The sequence below is a fragment of the Sturnira hondurensis genome, unplaced genomic scaffold (assembly GCF_014824575.4).
Source record: "Sturnira hondurensis isolate 20B ecotype Veracruz unplaced genomic scaffold, ASM1482457v3 Scaffold0002840, whole genome shotgun sequence".
NCBI lineage: Eukaryota > Metazoa > Chordata > Mammalia > Chiroptera > Phyllostomidae > Sturnira > Sturnira hondurensis.
The window spans coordinates 32,761,868-32,778,052 of record NW_028075471.1 but is presented as its reverse complement, the minus strand read 5'-3'; the positions used below and the strand labels follow the sequence as shown (position 1 = coordinate 32,778,052).

The 16,185-nt window shown below is 56.7% G+C and overlaps 2 protein-coding genes across 2 annotated transcripts; both read right to left on the bottom strand.

The window, feature by feature from the left end:
- Nucleotides 1–1,709: 1,709 nt before the first annotated feature.
- Nucleotides 1,710–4,819, bottom strand: HOXA9 (homeobox A9). The gene is made up of 2 exons (XM_037041245.1): nt 3,230–4,819; nt 1,710–2,208 (listed from the first exon to the last, which is right to left on the bottom strand). The coding sequence occupies exons 1-2, from the start codon at nt 4,050–4,052 to the stop codon at nt 1,970–1,972; spliced, it is 1,062 nt and encodes a 353-aa protein (XP_036897140.1). The 5' UTR covers nt 4,053–4,819; the 3' UTR covers nt 1,710–1,969.
- Nucleotides 4,820–9,067: 4,248 nt separating this feature from the next.
- HOXA10 (homeobox A10) lies at nt 9,068–13,442 on the bottom strand. The gene is made up of 2 exons (XM_037041244.1): nt 11,906–13,442; nt 9,068–10,701 (listed from the first exon to the last, which is right to left on the bottom strand). Exons 1-2 carry the CDS (start codon nt 12,879–12,881, stop codon nt 10,427–10,429), a joined length of 1,251 nt encoding a protein of 416 aa, XP_036897139.1. The 5' UTR covers nt 12,882–13,442; the 3' UTR covers nt 9,068–10,426.
- Between the last annotated feature and the right edge of the window lie 2,743 nt (nt 13,443–16,185).

The following is a 16,185-nucleotide window of genomic DNA, read 5'->3' as shown; positions in this document are numbered from 1 at the left end:
CTGAACCCTCCCGCCACATCTACAAGGCGCTCGGGCCTCCGAGCTTGTGGCCTCCCCCCTCCCCTCCCCCGCAGCCCTTTACACCCCATAAACGGTAACAGCCCTCATTTTCTTTTATGGCGCTGGGGCTCGTCGGTTGCCTGGGCTTTCTGCTTCTGCCAGGACTTGCGCTTGGGGAGGGGCTCTCCGAGCAAGGCCCAGAATCCCCCTGGGCCAGCCTGGCAGGAGGTAGGGGTGCGGGGGTGCAGGCCCTCGGTCCCCTGAGAGTCCCCAAAAGTGTATCCCCACAGCCACGTTGGGACGATCCACCTCCTGTTTCCCTCCTCGTAGATTGTCTAGGAGGCAGGCCCTCAGCTCACGGTCCCTCTGCCCCCCACAACCCTACTCCCCACTGCCAGGGAAGGCCCAGTAGTCCTGGTGGACAAGGGTTTGGGCAATTTCTTGGGGCGACAAGATGAAAGAGTGGCCTTTCATTGCTACAGGCCGGCGATACCCCAGACGCCAGCCCAGCTCCTCAGAGGTCTCCAGGGTCCTCTGGCAAATTGACACAAAGAGATGAGCCCGGCCCCGCCGCCCCAGGTCCCCCAGCCTTCCTGGGTGCCTCCAGGCAGCCGGCCTGGTGAGGAGCCCTGAGGCCAGCCCGAGGCTGCCTGCAATAGGTCCCAGCTCCCCATAGCCCCACTGAGCAAATTCGAAGTTCTGTCTTCTTCCATCCCAACCTGGCTCCACCCAGAGGCTATCAAGGCTCCCCTACCCCAGGAGAAGGTGAAAAGAGCTGACCCGCAAAAAAATAAAATAAAATAAAATAGAAGAGAATCAATATACTTTATTTGGCAAAAAGTTAAATATCTCAACACAACAGTTTGGTCAGTAGGCCTCGAGGTAAGTAACTATTGCAAAATATACAGTGTGTGTTCAGCCCAATGAAACCCCAGATTTATCAAGAATACAAATCTACATGGCCCAGTGGTAGTTTCATAGTGTATAATTTATTATTAATAAAATTAACTCCGTTACAATATCATTTTCCCCCGTTAAAATTAAATGTAAACCATAGGTAGTAACCTTCTGCACACATGTATAGCTCCAAATTTCCTCCCTGTTTGTCTGGCGCAAAAACAATCTTCCATCTGGTCTGACAGCTTTCAAAAATATGTGGATTATACGGACAATGTACAAGACAGGTCTATAGAGTATGAAGAGGAAATAAATGCCCAAATTTCCAAAGTGGAGAGAACCATGAATCTATATATCTCGGAGAACTCGTTCTTTCTTTAAAAAAATTTTTTATTTCACTGGGAAATCCATACAGCTAATTTACAATCAAAGGTTAACAGCCTAGTTATACAGAAGACATATGCCACTACAGAGCTATACTCTATGCAACTCTCCCCCCTCGTAAACAACCTGAGTTCAAATTGAATTCTAGCAATCACAATCACAATGGGTGCGTCACCTGGCACAGAAGTTTGAGTCACAAAACATAATCACCACGATAAGACAGTGTTCAAGTAAGTCTCTGGGCAGATCGCTCTGCCACAAAGAGAAAATTAAATTAACTACACAGACTAAAAACTATACAGCCCACAGTCGACAGTTGTGCATTATAAAAAAAAGGTAGTTTATGTTTGTTTTTAAGTCAGGAACAGGTAGATTTTACAAAATATATACAAGAGAGCATACACTGCCATCAACGCTAATGCCTCCACCTTCTTCTTCGTTGTCGTCTTCTTCCTCTTCTGTTTTGTCTTAAGAAAAAATGGAAAGCTTACAATACCTCCTCCACGAAAGCGGCAGGCCAAGGAGCCAGCCTGAGAAGGGTTTGCCAGGGGGAGATGAGGCCTGGGGTTTGGCGCTGCTCTGTGCCGAGTGCTGGAGGCCTGGGTGCTATGGGGGTTGGAACAGAACAAGGGCAGTCCTTTCTCTTTCTCTCTAGCTCCGTCTGTTCTCTACATGAATACAAGTGGCATCACTCGTCTTTTGCTCGGTCCTTATTGATTTTCTTCATTTTCATCCTGCGGTTCTGGAACCAGATCTTAACCTGCCTTTCCGTGAGGTTGAGCAGCCGGGCCACCTCGTACCTGCGGTCCCTGGTAAGGTACATGTTGAACAGAAACTCTTTCTCCAGTTCCAGCGTCTGATGTTTAGTGTAGGGGCAACGCTTCTTCCGAGTGGAGCGCGCATGGAGCCAGTTGGCCGCCGGGTTGCCTGAGGGGCGGGGGCGAGAAAAAGGGGATTTAGAAGGAGAAGCACCCCCTCTCCGCTGGGAGCTGGGGAACCTCCTGGGGTCTTCGGCTAAAGTGCAGGACGCTGCTGAATTGGTTAGGAAGGGCGGCAGAGCCTCGGACACAATGGACCCCTGGCAGACAGATGCTGGGACGGTCACTTACAATTGCACGCAGTAAAACCTCTGCTCCCCTCCCCCCCAAGGCCCTCCTTTCTCCTCCTCTGTCCTCCGGTCCTTTTCTCTCCCCTCCCACTCTCCCTACATCGTGTGATGAGTGAAATTTGAAAACAGATCTCCTTCTGGCCAGGCAGGGGGAAACCACGCTGCCCTGCGTTTGAGTAGCAAGATTAATATTCTTTCCTCCCTCTCAGTAACTCCTTCTCCGTGTCTTCCCTTCCCCACCTTTCTTTCTCCTCTCCTCACTCTCTGACGTTCCTGGAAGGCCGTGGGAGCCGGGCAGGCCCTTGTTCACCTCTCCAGTTTATTAGAATAATCTGACGTGAGTACCCGCATGGCCTGGCCCCTTGCAGCCTCATCTTGGGCAGGATTAACACCGCCACTGGCTGAAGGCAAGAACTGGAGGGAATCGGCCGTCTTTCCCAGCTCCCTGACTGCAGTCGCTGCTCTCGCTCTGGGACAATCTAGTCTCACAAAAGACTCTGAGACGCTGCTTTCTAAGAACGGCCCAAAGTATCTCCGTCCAGGTTCCCGGCAGCCAGAGAGAGGGGGTGGCTGGTCTTGGCTTGGCCTGCAGTGCCCGCCCCGCCCCCTCTCTCGGTTGCCGCCTCCTTCCCCATGAGCTCGGCCAGCCGGCCGCTCTTCACAGCTCTGTGGACTTGGGACCCCATCCGAGGGGTCCCCAACAGCAACTTCTGGCTCCCAGCCTCTTTTCAGGAGGCTCCCAACGCGGGAGTAGGCAGCCTTGGGAGAAAGCTGGAGTGCAGGCAGATCCGGGTGGTCGGCGTGGAGGTGGCGGCTGGTTCGGAGGAAGGAGACACTTACTGGGATCGATGTGGGGCTTGTCTCCGCTGCTCTCATTCTCAGCATTGTTTTCGGAGAAGGCGCCTTCACTGGGCTGTTTTTCTCTATCAACTGGAGGAGAACCACAAGCATAGTCAGTCAGGGACAGAGTGTGAGTGTCAAGCGTGGGACAGTCACCCCTTCTGGCCGACAGCGGTTCAGGTTTAATGCCGTAAGGCCGGCTGGAGGGCAAGCCCGTGAAGGAGAGCGCGCCCGGCGTGGGCTCCAGCCAGGAGCGCATGTACCTGCCGTCCGGAGCTGCCGCGGCCACGGGCGCCTGGGGGTGCACATATGGGTGGTGGTGGTGGTGGTGGTGGTACACCGCCGCGGGCACCGCGCTGGCGCCTGCCGCGTGCACCGGGTTCCACGAGGCTCCGAACACCGCGGCCTTGGACTGGAAGCTGCAGGGGCTGAAGTCTGGGTGCTCAGCCAGTGCCGCCGACTGCCTGGGGGGCTGACCCAGCGCTCCTGCAGCAAAGCGGCCGGCGCCGAGCTCGTCCGAGGCATCGGCGCCCAGCAGGAATGAGTCCACATAGTAGTTGCCCAGGGCCCCCGTGGTGGCCATCGCTGTGCCCTGCGCCCGGCGGCAGGCCCGACCCGCGGAAATTATGAAACTGCAGATTTCATGTAACAACTTGGTGGCACCGGGGAGGGAAGTACAGTCACCTAATAAGTTGCCGGCACCCGCTTCCCCATTGGCCGCGCGCATCACGTGTCCACCCAGCAGAACAATAACGCGTAAATCACTCCGCACGCTATTAATGGCCCGGTGTTTTGCAGTCATAATTTTTATAGCAAAAGCCATATGTTTTTATGCAAAGAGATCGCCGCGCTCAACGATCGGGTTTGTTTTAATTGTGGCCAACGAAGATTAAAAGATCAAATCTGGCCTTGCCTCTGGACTCCCTCCCCTCCCACCGCCGCCACCAGACGCACACTTCTTAAGCGGACTATTTTATATCACAATTAATCACGCCATCAGCAAGGCGCGGGTCCCGCGTGCGAGTGCGGCCAGCGGAGCCCCTCACATAAAATTAGACAATAATTGAAGCCATAAAAAAGCAGCCAAGTCGCATTCTCGCTCTACTGTATTTAAATCTATATTTATATTTCATAAGGAGTTATTGTTTCAGAAGCCACACAGGCTGGTGGGAAGTTGGGAACGACCAACAGATTCGTTTACCTCGCCGTGGCTCCCAGCTGTAAAAATTTACGAGGACCTGGAAAGGTTAAATTAGACTGTTGTGTTTGGTTGGCGGGCTCCCTGTAAATAATCCCCGCAGTCCTCCGAGAGACGAGTTTACCCCATGCTGGCCACGAGAAGTCAAATTCAACGCAGTAGTCGTCCCAAACTGAGCCACCACCGCCCCTGCCTGAGCGCGCTGGGAAAGGACAAGCCGCCCAAAGGACGCAGCCTACTGCGGGCCCCCCCCGACTCTGCCCTGCTGGATCGGACCGCGGGGTGCCGGGACGGGACCCGCATTTACCGCTGTGCCTCCAGCGAGCGCCCCACCGAGGAGCGGCCAGCCAGCCCAAAGCGAAGGGTTTAGGGGCCTGGCTGTGCCGCGCCTTCCGCCCGGGCCTCGCACGCGCGCGCCCAGCGCGCCCTGCTCAGCGCCGGCGGGGATCACAGTTCCCCCAGTGGACACGGCAGGCGCCCCAGCCCTGCGCTCGGACCTCCGAGGCCCTGATTCTGAGCTCTGCAGCCGTGTCGCACTCCCGGAATCAGTTGCCACACACACACACACACACACACACACACACACACCAAACAAACCCCAAACCCCCAAAACAAAAAACACAAAGCAGCATCAATAAAAGGAGAATTCGACCTAAGAGACTTGTCCGCTCAGTAGCTGGGAGGCCAGCCCGGAGCGGCTGGCTTCTGGGCCTAGTATGAATCCGTCGGGTCTCCTTCCTTCCCGGCCACTGCCCCTGGAGGGTCCGCTTCGGTTACCCACGCAGCCGGGGCCGTTCAGCTGTCACAAGGCCCGGCTAAGGGGGCTGCTGCTCAAGTCCAGGGCCAGAAATTAAAACTGGGAGGGGCACGGGGCATTGACTTTAATCCCATTCCTCAGCCTGGCCAAATTGAGGAGGGTGTTTCTCGCCCCTTAAGAGTTTTTCAGTGATAAATTGAAAGGTCTAGGCCACTCTGTTAATTGGAAGAAAAAAAACCGACCCCAAATACAAACGGAAAGCAGCGACTCCTAAAAATGAGGTAATTAAATTCACGTGCGAACACTATGCCTGCACGAGTGTGTTTTTCATTAGCCCACTTCCCTGGCGGCAAGGGCGGGCGGCCTCCGGCGCTTCCATCTTCTTTTCTGCCTTCACCCTCCTCCCAATCCCAGTTACCACTCCCCGGCGCAAACCCTAACACATTCCTCTCCTGCGTGGTGACCCTCAAATGCCAGGCTCTCCCAGCAAGGCTGAGAAGCCAGCAGAGAACCACCGGGTGCCCCTTTCTCGGCCGGCGCTGGAAGAGGGAAGTGGCCGACACAATGAACTCCGACGTGGCCGGTCCGGGCCACCTCAGTCCCCTCCCCCGCTAATATTTTTCCTTTCCTTGTACATTCGTTTGCATTATCTCCACCTCCTCCTCAGCCAAGGTGTCCCAAACATCGGACAGTTTGCTGGGCCTCTGAGATTTTCATTAAGAAAAATTAATCAGGGAGGAAACCTTCAGTCCTAATTATAATTGTCTGTGAATGGCTGGACACGTCTGGCTGCCTTTTCCTTTCTTCTTTCTTCCTTCTTCCCTTCCTTCCTTCTCTCCTTTCTTTCTTTTTTTTTTTGTACCTAGATAAGATACGAATTATCTATAGTATTTTTGAAAAATAAAAAGGCTTCCTGTAAATACCCTTAGCCTCACCAAATCGGACAGCCACTACCAAGTATTTAGCAGGGTTTGAGTGTTAAGTAGCCCCTACTGGGGTCTAGAAGTATGCATGTGTGGGGGTGGGGTCACCAAACCAAAATCACCCCACCCCACCGCCCAGAGGTTTGTGAGGAGATAGGTCAGACCCCACGGAGCCTGGCTTTGTATGTGTTTTATGCTGGAAGTAAAAGGGATAGTGTGTGAATAAGGAAATAATAAATAGGTAGGACTGCAAACTGCTTCTCTTTGCCTCATAGTTCTAAAACCATGGCCTCCAAAAACAAATCCAACACTCTGGTCCTGGAAATGGTAGAGGGGAGTGGAAGGTGACTTGGTGTGAGCCTTTCAGATGACAGAACCAGGGACTGGAGGGTGAAAGCATTTCCTGTGCCCAGAGCCAGGCTGGGACAGGCAGCACTGACAAGTGGAAACAGCCTGGAAGCCTGGCGGGTGCCGGTGTGTCTGGGGAGGTAGTTTTCAGTTCCCAGTAATAACCAGAGTAGTCCAACTGGCTTCCCGTGGGGGACTACATACAACTTGGAACAAGAACCCACTCCAGTCTGCATCCCAATGGTTCTGGAATTTAGAATTACTTTTTTCTATTATTTGAAAGCCCGGTGTTCGAAGGGTCCCCTTCTCCAGCAGTGGTCTGCACAAGGTGCCATGTCTAACATACTCTGAACCTGAGAGAAGCTACTGACAACCAACCAGTCAGTCTTTGTCCTAGCGGGGCTACCTTATCGGGGTTAAAGCCGGAGCTGAGACCCGCAAGGCCTGCCGAGCCAGGGAAGCTTCCCGGGAGTTCCCTGCGTGGCTGTGGCCAGACTCCACTGAGCCTGGCTGAGCCTCAGCCCAGTTCCTAGCCTCAGGCCCCCAGTGAGGCTGGCGAGGGCCTTCCTGCCCTCGCTGTGGGCACCCCAAAACGCGGTGAATCCCCCCTAATCTGATATTCTGGGCTGCTGTTGCAGACGGAACGCAAGGCCACCGCCATCAGGTCGTGATCGTAACCGAGGCCTTGTCTGCGTGGAGGCACACCAGGCCCAGATCCACAGCCCTCGACAGACGCCCCACGTGAGCCCTTCCTAGGCAGAATACATCTCTACTAGAACCCACAGAGAAAAATAAGACACCTCCCACCCCGAGCTCCCTGGGCCAGCCCTGGGCTCCCTCCAGGAGGAAGAGCTGGTGAGAAGAGGAGATGGAGATAAGGAGAAGGAAAAAAAAGACACAGAGAACCCAAACATAAAAGAAAAATAAAGAAAAGGGAAGGAAAGGAAGAAGGAAGATGTAAATAAAAGAAAGTAGAGGAAAAAAGGGGAAGGAAGGAAGTAAAGAAGAAAAGAGTCGGAGGCAACTCCTGAGAGCAGAAAGCAGCTTGCAAGAGAGAAGAGGGGTAAGCGACAAGGCCAGGATCCCGGCCCGTCTGCCCTGTCTGCTCTAGTTTGACCCGAGTCTCCACTGGCAACAGGATCTTTCCTTATGTCCTACCCTGGACTGGGGCTGACGCTGTCCTAGCTTTGCAGGAGAATGGCGGGGCCCTGGCTAGCACAGGCCAGGAGCAGGGGAGGCCCAGGATGGAAGTGTGCGCCCCTGACCTTGAATGGCCCGGGGCCCAGAATTCCTACCACGCCCCCCGGCGTCCTCTAAGGCGCAGCTAACCTGACTGTACCTGCTTGGGGCCAGGTGGGCCAGCAGCCTGGCAGAAGGCTGAGAAGGAGGTAGGGACGAGGCTCCTACGTGGGAAAGAGCGAGGTTGCCACCGCAGGTCTGGCACGACCGGAGCCTGGATGCCCCGCCCGGCCCGACCCCCGCGCACACAGGTACCTGGAGACGATTTCAACTGAAGTAATGAAGGCAGTATCGTGCTGTCGAGAGAAAGGTGGATCCCAACAACAGGAAACTACCTAAATCACCGACCAGTTCTGGTGCTGCCCGCGCGGGGCTGCCTTGCCCGCTGCCGCCGCCGCCGTCCCTGCCGCCGCCACCGCCGCCGCCGCCAGAGGAGGACCCAGAGACCGTGCCCCGCGCGGCCCCTCGCCAGTCCGCGCCCGCGCTGCCACCGCGCCACCCGGGCTGCCGCTAGGGCCGCCCGGACGGAGAAGCCACCGGCCCCTGAAAGGTAAACCTGGGAGAGGGAGGGAAGGAAGGGAAAGGAGAGAGAGGAAGAAAGAAGGCGAGAAGGCGAGACGAGCCGTGTTCTGCCGGTTCCCCGAATCGAACAGCTCAGCGAGCCGACGCCGCGCGGCGGCAGCCCCGGGCGACTCGGAAGCGCCGAGGACAGCCCGCAGCTCAGCTCCGGGTCTGGTCCCGGCCTCCCGCGCTCGCTCCCCGCCGCTCGCTCTCCCCCTCTCTCCCTCCCCGCCAGGCAGCCAGCCGGGGCGCGCGCTCCCGCGCCCCCTCCCCCTACCGTCGCCCCCCCCCACCTCCCGCGAGCAGGAAACGCGTGGCCCCGCGGAGGGCGACCAGGTGGGGGAGGCTGTGCTGGGGGAGGGGGCGTCCGGGCGGCGGGGTCGCTCTCTACGTAACCGCTGCCGCGGGCGCTCGCGAGGCGCGTGGGCCTCAGCCTGCTCCCTGGATTCCTAGATTGGGGGTCATCGAGGACCAGGGGACCCACAAAATAACCAGTCGCCCTGCGACTCCAGAAAGAAATCTTGTTTGGCTTCCTCTGTGAAGCTCCTCTCGCAACTGAAACCACCGGCCCAAGACAGCCGCGACCCAGATATACTAGCAAGTCATAAAACTGAACAAAAGCCGACAAACCCTACGGCACCAGGGCTATATGGCCCAGACAAATTACGACTGTCTAGGTAATATTTAAATAGACGCCTCAAGTAATTGCCGGGGGAGCGGGCTCGTCGTCCTGTTGTAAAAGGGGTGGACGGGATAAAGTGGAAGGGGAAGATAAGAAGTCCAAAAAAAAAGAGGTAAAATTAAAAAGCTTCTTCATTCCACAGCTTTTATTCTTCTATGAGAACATAAACATTGTCTTTTTTCCACGCACAGCAGCATTACAATATTAATTTATTCTGATTTAAGATTAGAATAGAGCTAGAACTAACATTTATAATAACGATAGAATGCATTTGCATAAAACAAGATTGGCGATTTTTTTCATAATAATAGACATTTATACAGATTTGCATTTATAGTTTTTTTTCTCTTTCTGCACCTACAGGTTTGACCCTTTTATGCATGTAACTTCACAGTATAAAGGAAACCAAAGACATGTCTCCCTTCTCTAATCTATTCCGCTTGCCCCAGCTCTCCTCGGCTTCCACAAATTTCGGAAAGAAAAAAAGAGGAAGAAAAAAGTTGGGGGGGGGAACCCTCCTCAAGACAGGGAGAATTGTGGTGTGCTTGTTATGTTACCAGTGGCAACAATTATTTTATGACAAAAATCCACTAAATCCACATTTATAAACTAAACTACATCAGATTATTTGTCTACTATTTTCCAGAGGATATGGAAATTCAGAGAGAAGGGAAATAATTTATGCCCACAATGCCAGAGCTTACACAAACTGGAAGAGGGGTTTGCCTGCCATGGTCATTCTTTTTTTTTTTTTTCTTTTAAAGCTGGGATACAAAGAAAGAAAAAATTTTATCTTTCTGACCCTCTCAATTTTCCAATCAGCCAAAGTCAAGCCCTTTTGCCAACCTGTATGCCCACAAACCCTTCTCTTTGCCAAGGAAGGGAGGAAGGAAGGAGGGAAGGAAGGAAGGAAGGAAGGAAGGAAGGAAGGAAGGAAGGAAGGAAGGAACCTAGGGGCCTGTATCCCCTGATTAAACGCAGCCCAGCACTCCAGGCTGGCCAGCCCTGTGGCGGCTCCTTGCACCATCGACCTCAGGCCAGACACCTCAGCGCCTACAAGGGGACCTGGGCCTTCCGGCTAGGTTTCCTGGCCGCCGCCCCCTCCCCCCCCCCCAACCCCAGGAAACCAGCTCCACCAGGAGGCCAGGGGCCATTTCCAGCAGTGGAGCACTGAGACCACAAACCATCCCAGTTCACCCCTTGACACTCAGGACAATATTCATCTATATAGAATTTTAGAGCGATATGGCTTTATCCCCCAGAAAACAACAAGTAAACCAGCACCTAGCAAACAGACTAAGAGACAAAAAGCTAGAACAAACCAGCCCTGCACAGACGTGGCCCGCGAGGTGGCGAGGTGGGAGGGAGGGATGGGGCTCCCGCACAGGTGCGAGTTCCTGGGCAGAGGCCGAAGAAAGAGGGAGGAGGATGGCTCTCTGGAAGCGGAAAACAAAACAAAAACAAAAACACAGCGTTGCCTGGAGCTTCATCAGGAAAAATTAAAGTTGGCCGTGAGCTCCCGGATCCGGTTTTCTCGGTTCATTTTCTTCAGTTTCATCCTGCGGTTCTGAAACCAGATTTTCACTTGTCTGTCCGTGAGGTGGACGCTGCGGCTGATCTCCAGGCGCCGCTCTCGAGTGAGGTACATGTTGAACAGAAACTCCTTCTCCAGCTCCAGCGTCTGGTGCTTCGTGTAGGGGCAACGCTTCTTCCGGCCGCTCTTTGCAGTGAGCCAGTTGGCTGCGTTTTCGCCTTTGGTATTGCCTGGCATTTAAGGGAATAAGGAGGGGAAGGTTAAGTCCAGGCTATGTGGGCCGACTACAGAGGTGAGTTGGGGCCGCCTCTGCCCCAACCGGCATGCGCTAAGCCATCCACAGAGGTATGCCCCCCTTATCTTGCTTGTCCAGGAAGCAGGTTCCTCCAAAAGGCTTGTGCAAAATCCAGTGGACTGTCCACTACACCTACCCTCCCAGTTTACGTTTTCCTCTGTTTTTTCCCCAAACACCTGTCTTAGCACAAAGCTGCCAGGTGCTTGCAGAATGAAAGGCCCCAGAAGGCCGGCCTCTATACCTTGAACTTAACGCCTTACTTTTTCTTTGCCTCTCGCCCCAAGGCAGACAAGCACTTGCCGCAGCACCCCCAGGCTGGGGGCCGCCCTGCTTACTCGGAATGGGAGTGGGCAGCATGGCTGTGTCTCACTCCAGCCCCTTCATTGCCCAAGGCCGGATGCGAGAAGGGAGCAGGACATCGTTGGGACACCGGGAAGGCACACAAAAAAAAACTGACTCGGGGTCAAGGGCCTGACGCTGTCAGGTCTCTTCGTGAGTCCGAGACGCGCAGTCCCGGCGACTCCGGGTTCCAGAGGAAGCTAAAAGGTCCCTCTCGGATCTCAGCTCAGGGCCCCGGCGTCCGGGCCGGATATGCCTTTTCTTCTACCCGCAACGAGGATTCCCGCCCCTCCAGCAACTTTGAAAAAAAGCATGGGGGATCGTAAACTCGAACTTCGCCGGTTAATGGGCTTATTTATTGGTGCTGGCGGCTGCTTATTTTGGATGCCTTACAAACATCCACACTATCTGCGGGCGAGCCACTTTCCCTCCCTCCCCTCCCCCCGCGTGGGCCGCGCCTCGCAGGCTGGGCCCAGGCCACGGCTGAGGGTGCTCCGGCCCACGGAGAAGGACATGCACACGAGGAGGCTACTCGCCCGTGTCCTCGCGCCTAATCGGGGTGAGCTGAAGCCAGTGCGGACGGAGGACGTCTTGGTGTGGGGCGCTGAGCTGGACATGAATTTTTACTACGTCCCCACGCCCAAATATTAAAAAGCAAGTTCATAAGGTCAGCCTGCCGGCGGCTCGGGCCAAGGCCGGCCGGCTGCTGCGCGGACTCCTGGTTCTCTGCTCTTTCCCTTCTCTGGGCCGGCCTGCCTGTCTGCCCGCCGGACTGCGGCCCTTGAGCGCACCCTGCTTACCCCGGGAGTCCTTCTCGGGCGAGGCTTTGCTGCTCTCGGAAGGGGCCGGGGAGAGCTCCTCGGCGGCCGAGGACGACGCGTGCGCCTCCTCGTCGCCCTGCGAGCCCCCGCCGCCGCCACCGCAAGTCAGCGCGGGGGGCGGCGGCGAATCGAGGGCTCGCTCCTTCCGGGCTGCATCCGCCGAGCCGGAGGCGAGCACCGGTGGCGGGTCGAAGCCGCGCCCAGGGGGCTGAGAGGGGAACGGGCCCGCGCCGAGATGCTGCGCCCCGCCGCCGCCGCCGCTGCCGTAGCCCTTGGCCGTGCCATAGGCCTGGGAGAGGCGGAAGTAGCCGGGCACGGGCACCCCGCTGGAGGTGCCCAGGGCGCAACCGTCGGGCGGCGGGCCCCTCGGGAAGGGGGTCAGGTCGGCAGCGGCGGCCGAGCCTTTGGGGCATTTGTCCGCGGAGTCGTAGAGGCAGTAGGAGCTCTCCTCTTTGATGTTCTGCGCGAAAGAGCACGAAGTGGCCTGCGGCGGGGGTTGGGGTGGCTGCGGCGGGGGCGGTGGCGGCTGTTGCTGGGGTTGCTGCGGTGGCGGCGGCCCCTCCGGCGGCTCCATCCGGCAGGACCGGGGCGCATCCAGCCATAGGTCTATAGGCGCGGGCGCGTAGTTGTGCGCCCCCGGCCCCAGGGCCCCGCCGCCGCCGCCGCCGCCGCCGCCGCCCGGAGAGGCCGCCTCATTACGCTTGCCTCCCAGAGCCGGGAAGAGCCCGCAGCTCGGTAGCCCGTAGGGCAGGTCGGCGGCCGGCGGCAGGTAGACCCCGCCGTGGGCGAAGTAGCCGCCGCCGCCCCCCGCGCCGCCGCCACCGCCGCCAGCCTCGACTCTGCCGGAGCTGATGAGCGAGTCGACCAAAAAGGAGTTCGCGGCGGGGCTCTCGGAGCATGACATTGTTGTGGGATAATTTGGCGAAGGGAGCAGATAGCCCTTTCTGGCTGACATTTCTTGTGCAAAACATGCTGAATACGATTAGCAATCCCCCCGCATCGTGGCGGGCGCCTGCAGCCAATCCTGAGCCAGAGTTTCTCGCGACCACTCCCAGTTTGATTTCGTAGGCGTGGGGCAGCTCTCGGAGGGCGCCCTCCGAGCCCGCGATTGATATAAATAAGTAATCTGTATTGATGGCCCTCGAGACGCACACCCGATAATCAGCCCAAAGGCCAGGAACTGTGGGGACTGCCCCAGTGTGGCTGGAGATCGGGGACCTGGCCCGTGGGCTCGCCTAGTCCCTGCCTAGACGAGAACCGTCTTTCGGGGTCTGTCTGAAGGGCCCTTTGGGCCCCGTGCTATTAACAAGTGGGGTGTTTATGGTGTGCACCCAGGCCCGCCTTGGGTGCCCCCTTCCTCATGTTGGACTCTGCCACTAGCCCTCCGTACACTCCAAACACCGAGTCCTCTCAGGGCCTCAAGCTCTTCCCATTCAGCTCAGGAGCTGTCTGTCTCCCGAAAGCGGTGGACCTGGTCCTCCAGCCACCAGAGCCGTCGGGAATCCAGAGTGAATTGGACGTTTACAATGGCTACTTCTTTTTCGCATCCTGCACCCCCCCCCCCCCGGTGCAATGCCCTGTCCTGTCTGCTCCCTATACTCTCGCCTGCCTGTCTGTCGATCGTTAGGATCTTGGCCTCTGGTGTGCTTACCAGACCTGCCTGTCCGAGGCCCTTGGGCACTGGTATGAATGAGGGTTATGGAAGCAACTGCCAGCCTGCAAGAATCCCCCACCCCTACTCTGAGGCAAGCGCCAGGTCCAGGCGCCCTACGGCCCATCCTTCTGCCGGGCTCCACGCTCCAAGCCCTTCCAGGGAAGTGAAAGGGACATTGGTCTTCCGGGTCATTGGCTTGCCCCAGGGGAAGATATGAAGGGAGACCCTCGGAGGAAGGGTGGCTCACGAACACCCCTGACACAGTCTCCTTGAGTTCTCCCTTTAGCCTCGGCACCTGCACTCTCCTGGAGGCCACGACAAGAACCAGTGTCGCCACACTCCTGCCTCTCTGTCCCCACCCCTCTTCCCTCCTCCCCTCCAAACCCGGTGCTGGGGCAGCCCTCACTCCCGCGGTTTTGCGCATTTTAACGAGGCCCACCGTGAGGAAATCCGCTCCCTGCGAGACCGGGCTGGGCTCCTAGCCCAGTTATAGGAACCTTCAGAGGCCAGGGCATCCTTCGTCCGCGGCGATAGAGACACGTTCTAAGTCAACTGCAAATGGCCGGCCTAAGGCGCTAGCCCCCAAGTGTGGGCCTCAAATGCGTCTCAGGAAATTCGACCTTTTCCGGCCGGATTCAGTGGAGCCCAGGAGGTCGCGGCCTTGCCCCTGGCCTGCGGGCTACAGCGCTCCAGGGTGCCCCAGGCCCGCCCGCCCCACCAGCTCTAGCCCCTGCAGAGGCCTTGACTGGGGCTGCTGCACGAGGGGATCCTAGGCAGCCAACCGCTCAGGCTTCTGCTCGGAGGGGAAAGCCCCTTGCATCCCGAGATATTTGCCAGAATTCGGCCTTCTTCCTCCCAGTATAAATCGAACCAAGTCGGAGGAGGAAGCAAAGCCTGAGAGAACGCAGGGAGAGTGCAAGGGGAGAGCAGGCGACAGAAGCCGGGCGCTGGCTTCTGAGACGCAAGCAGTTGCGGTCTCTGCCGGCTCCAGCCGCTCAAAGCGAGAAGCCGAGGAGGCCGAGCCAATGCCTGCGCTGCACCCTAGCCACTTCCACTTCTGCTACCCGAGCGAGGTCACCAACTCTGCGGACAGGGCGGGCATCTGAGGTGGGGAGAGGGGAATAATAAAAGAAAGGGAGAGGAGGAGAGAAGAAGGGAGGGAGAGGAAAGCGAGATGGCAAGAGAAGAGGAGAGCAGGAGAGAAAGCCAGTTCTCTGCAATCTGACAGGGCCATGAGGCTTCAGCTTTTGGGGCAGCCGAAGTGAGTCAGGAATCTGCACAAGATTAGAAACGGCCCTTCGGCCCTTCGCTCCCCACGACGATCTTACGCTCAAGGCCAAGACAAATTCCTACCTGGCGTGAACTTAAGCACGGAAAAGTTTCAGAGCACTTCAGCATAGGACCCCTCCCTGGATGGGCCTGGCCCTTATGCGGCTTGCCCTGCCAGGAGGATGGAACTCACTGGGACCACTATGCTCACCAGCGCTGCTGAGAAAGGCCATAGTGCCGAGGACGACCTGAGAAGGGGGCTTGGCCTCTCTGCACTGTTTGTACCTCTCAGAAGAGCTCTGCCTAGTGGGAAGTAGGTCACAAGAACAAGAGAAGTTTTCTTGCAGAGAACATGAGCCTCAGCAGGCCAGTGGGCCAGGACTTGGTGTCTCTCCAGACTAAGTGCTGAGAGCACTGCCCAGGCCACAGGTTGGGAAGGGCCAGTGACCACAGGACAGCGTGCTTGAGATGGTGGAGGCGAAGAAAATAAAGTGAGAGATTATGATCTAAACCTGTCTTTCTTAACTTCTTTGGATGTTAAGGCCCCTTTGCAAAATCTAAGGCCAAGCTCTGCCTCTTGACCTGTGAAAAATGCACATCTGTGCATTCCCACACTTTGACCTAACATTTCCAAGAAGTTCACAGACTCCTCAAATCCCAGAAGGCCCTCCAGAATGTTTCAGGAGTCTCCTGGAATTCAGCGCCCCATCAGTTTGGTAAGACAAGCCGGGTGCCCCACTCTAGGCAGCTCAGGCCCGGTCTGATCAGGGCCCTGTAGGGTGGCCAAATGGGCTTCTAGGCTGGATGGGGTCCAAGAGCATGCACGCGCCAATCTAAGTTACAGGAGTCAGCTTGGTACTGCATCTGCTACAAGAAGGCTCTTGGCTGCCAGCTCCCTGAACATCATGGCATTGGCACTTGGGTCTTCACCGACCTTTGGGGAGAGCTGGATGCTTTTCTCTAGCATCGTCCCTTCCACCCCCTCCTTGTAAGAAGCCAATTGAGGTGTTGCATTTGTGCTGTTTTGTACTTAAAAAAAAAAAGGCCTGTGTAAACCCGTGTGGGAGCCCTCTCTGGCCCAGGACCGCCGCCCAACCCCCCATCTGGGCTTGCTGTACTGAGAGCACAAACGGAGAGGCTGCAGGTACACCTTGGACGCACACTGGTTGCTGCCGCTGGTTGGAACCAGAAGGTATCAATGTAGCAGAAGCTCAAGTGAAACCCTCTCAGTTGGTCTCGGAGCTCTCAGCATCCCCGACCGCCCCCAAGGCTCCACACCCCCCAGTCCGTAACCCCGAGGTGAGGTGTTAGCTTACTCAAAAGAATATTCCGTTTA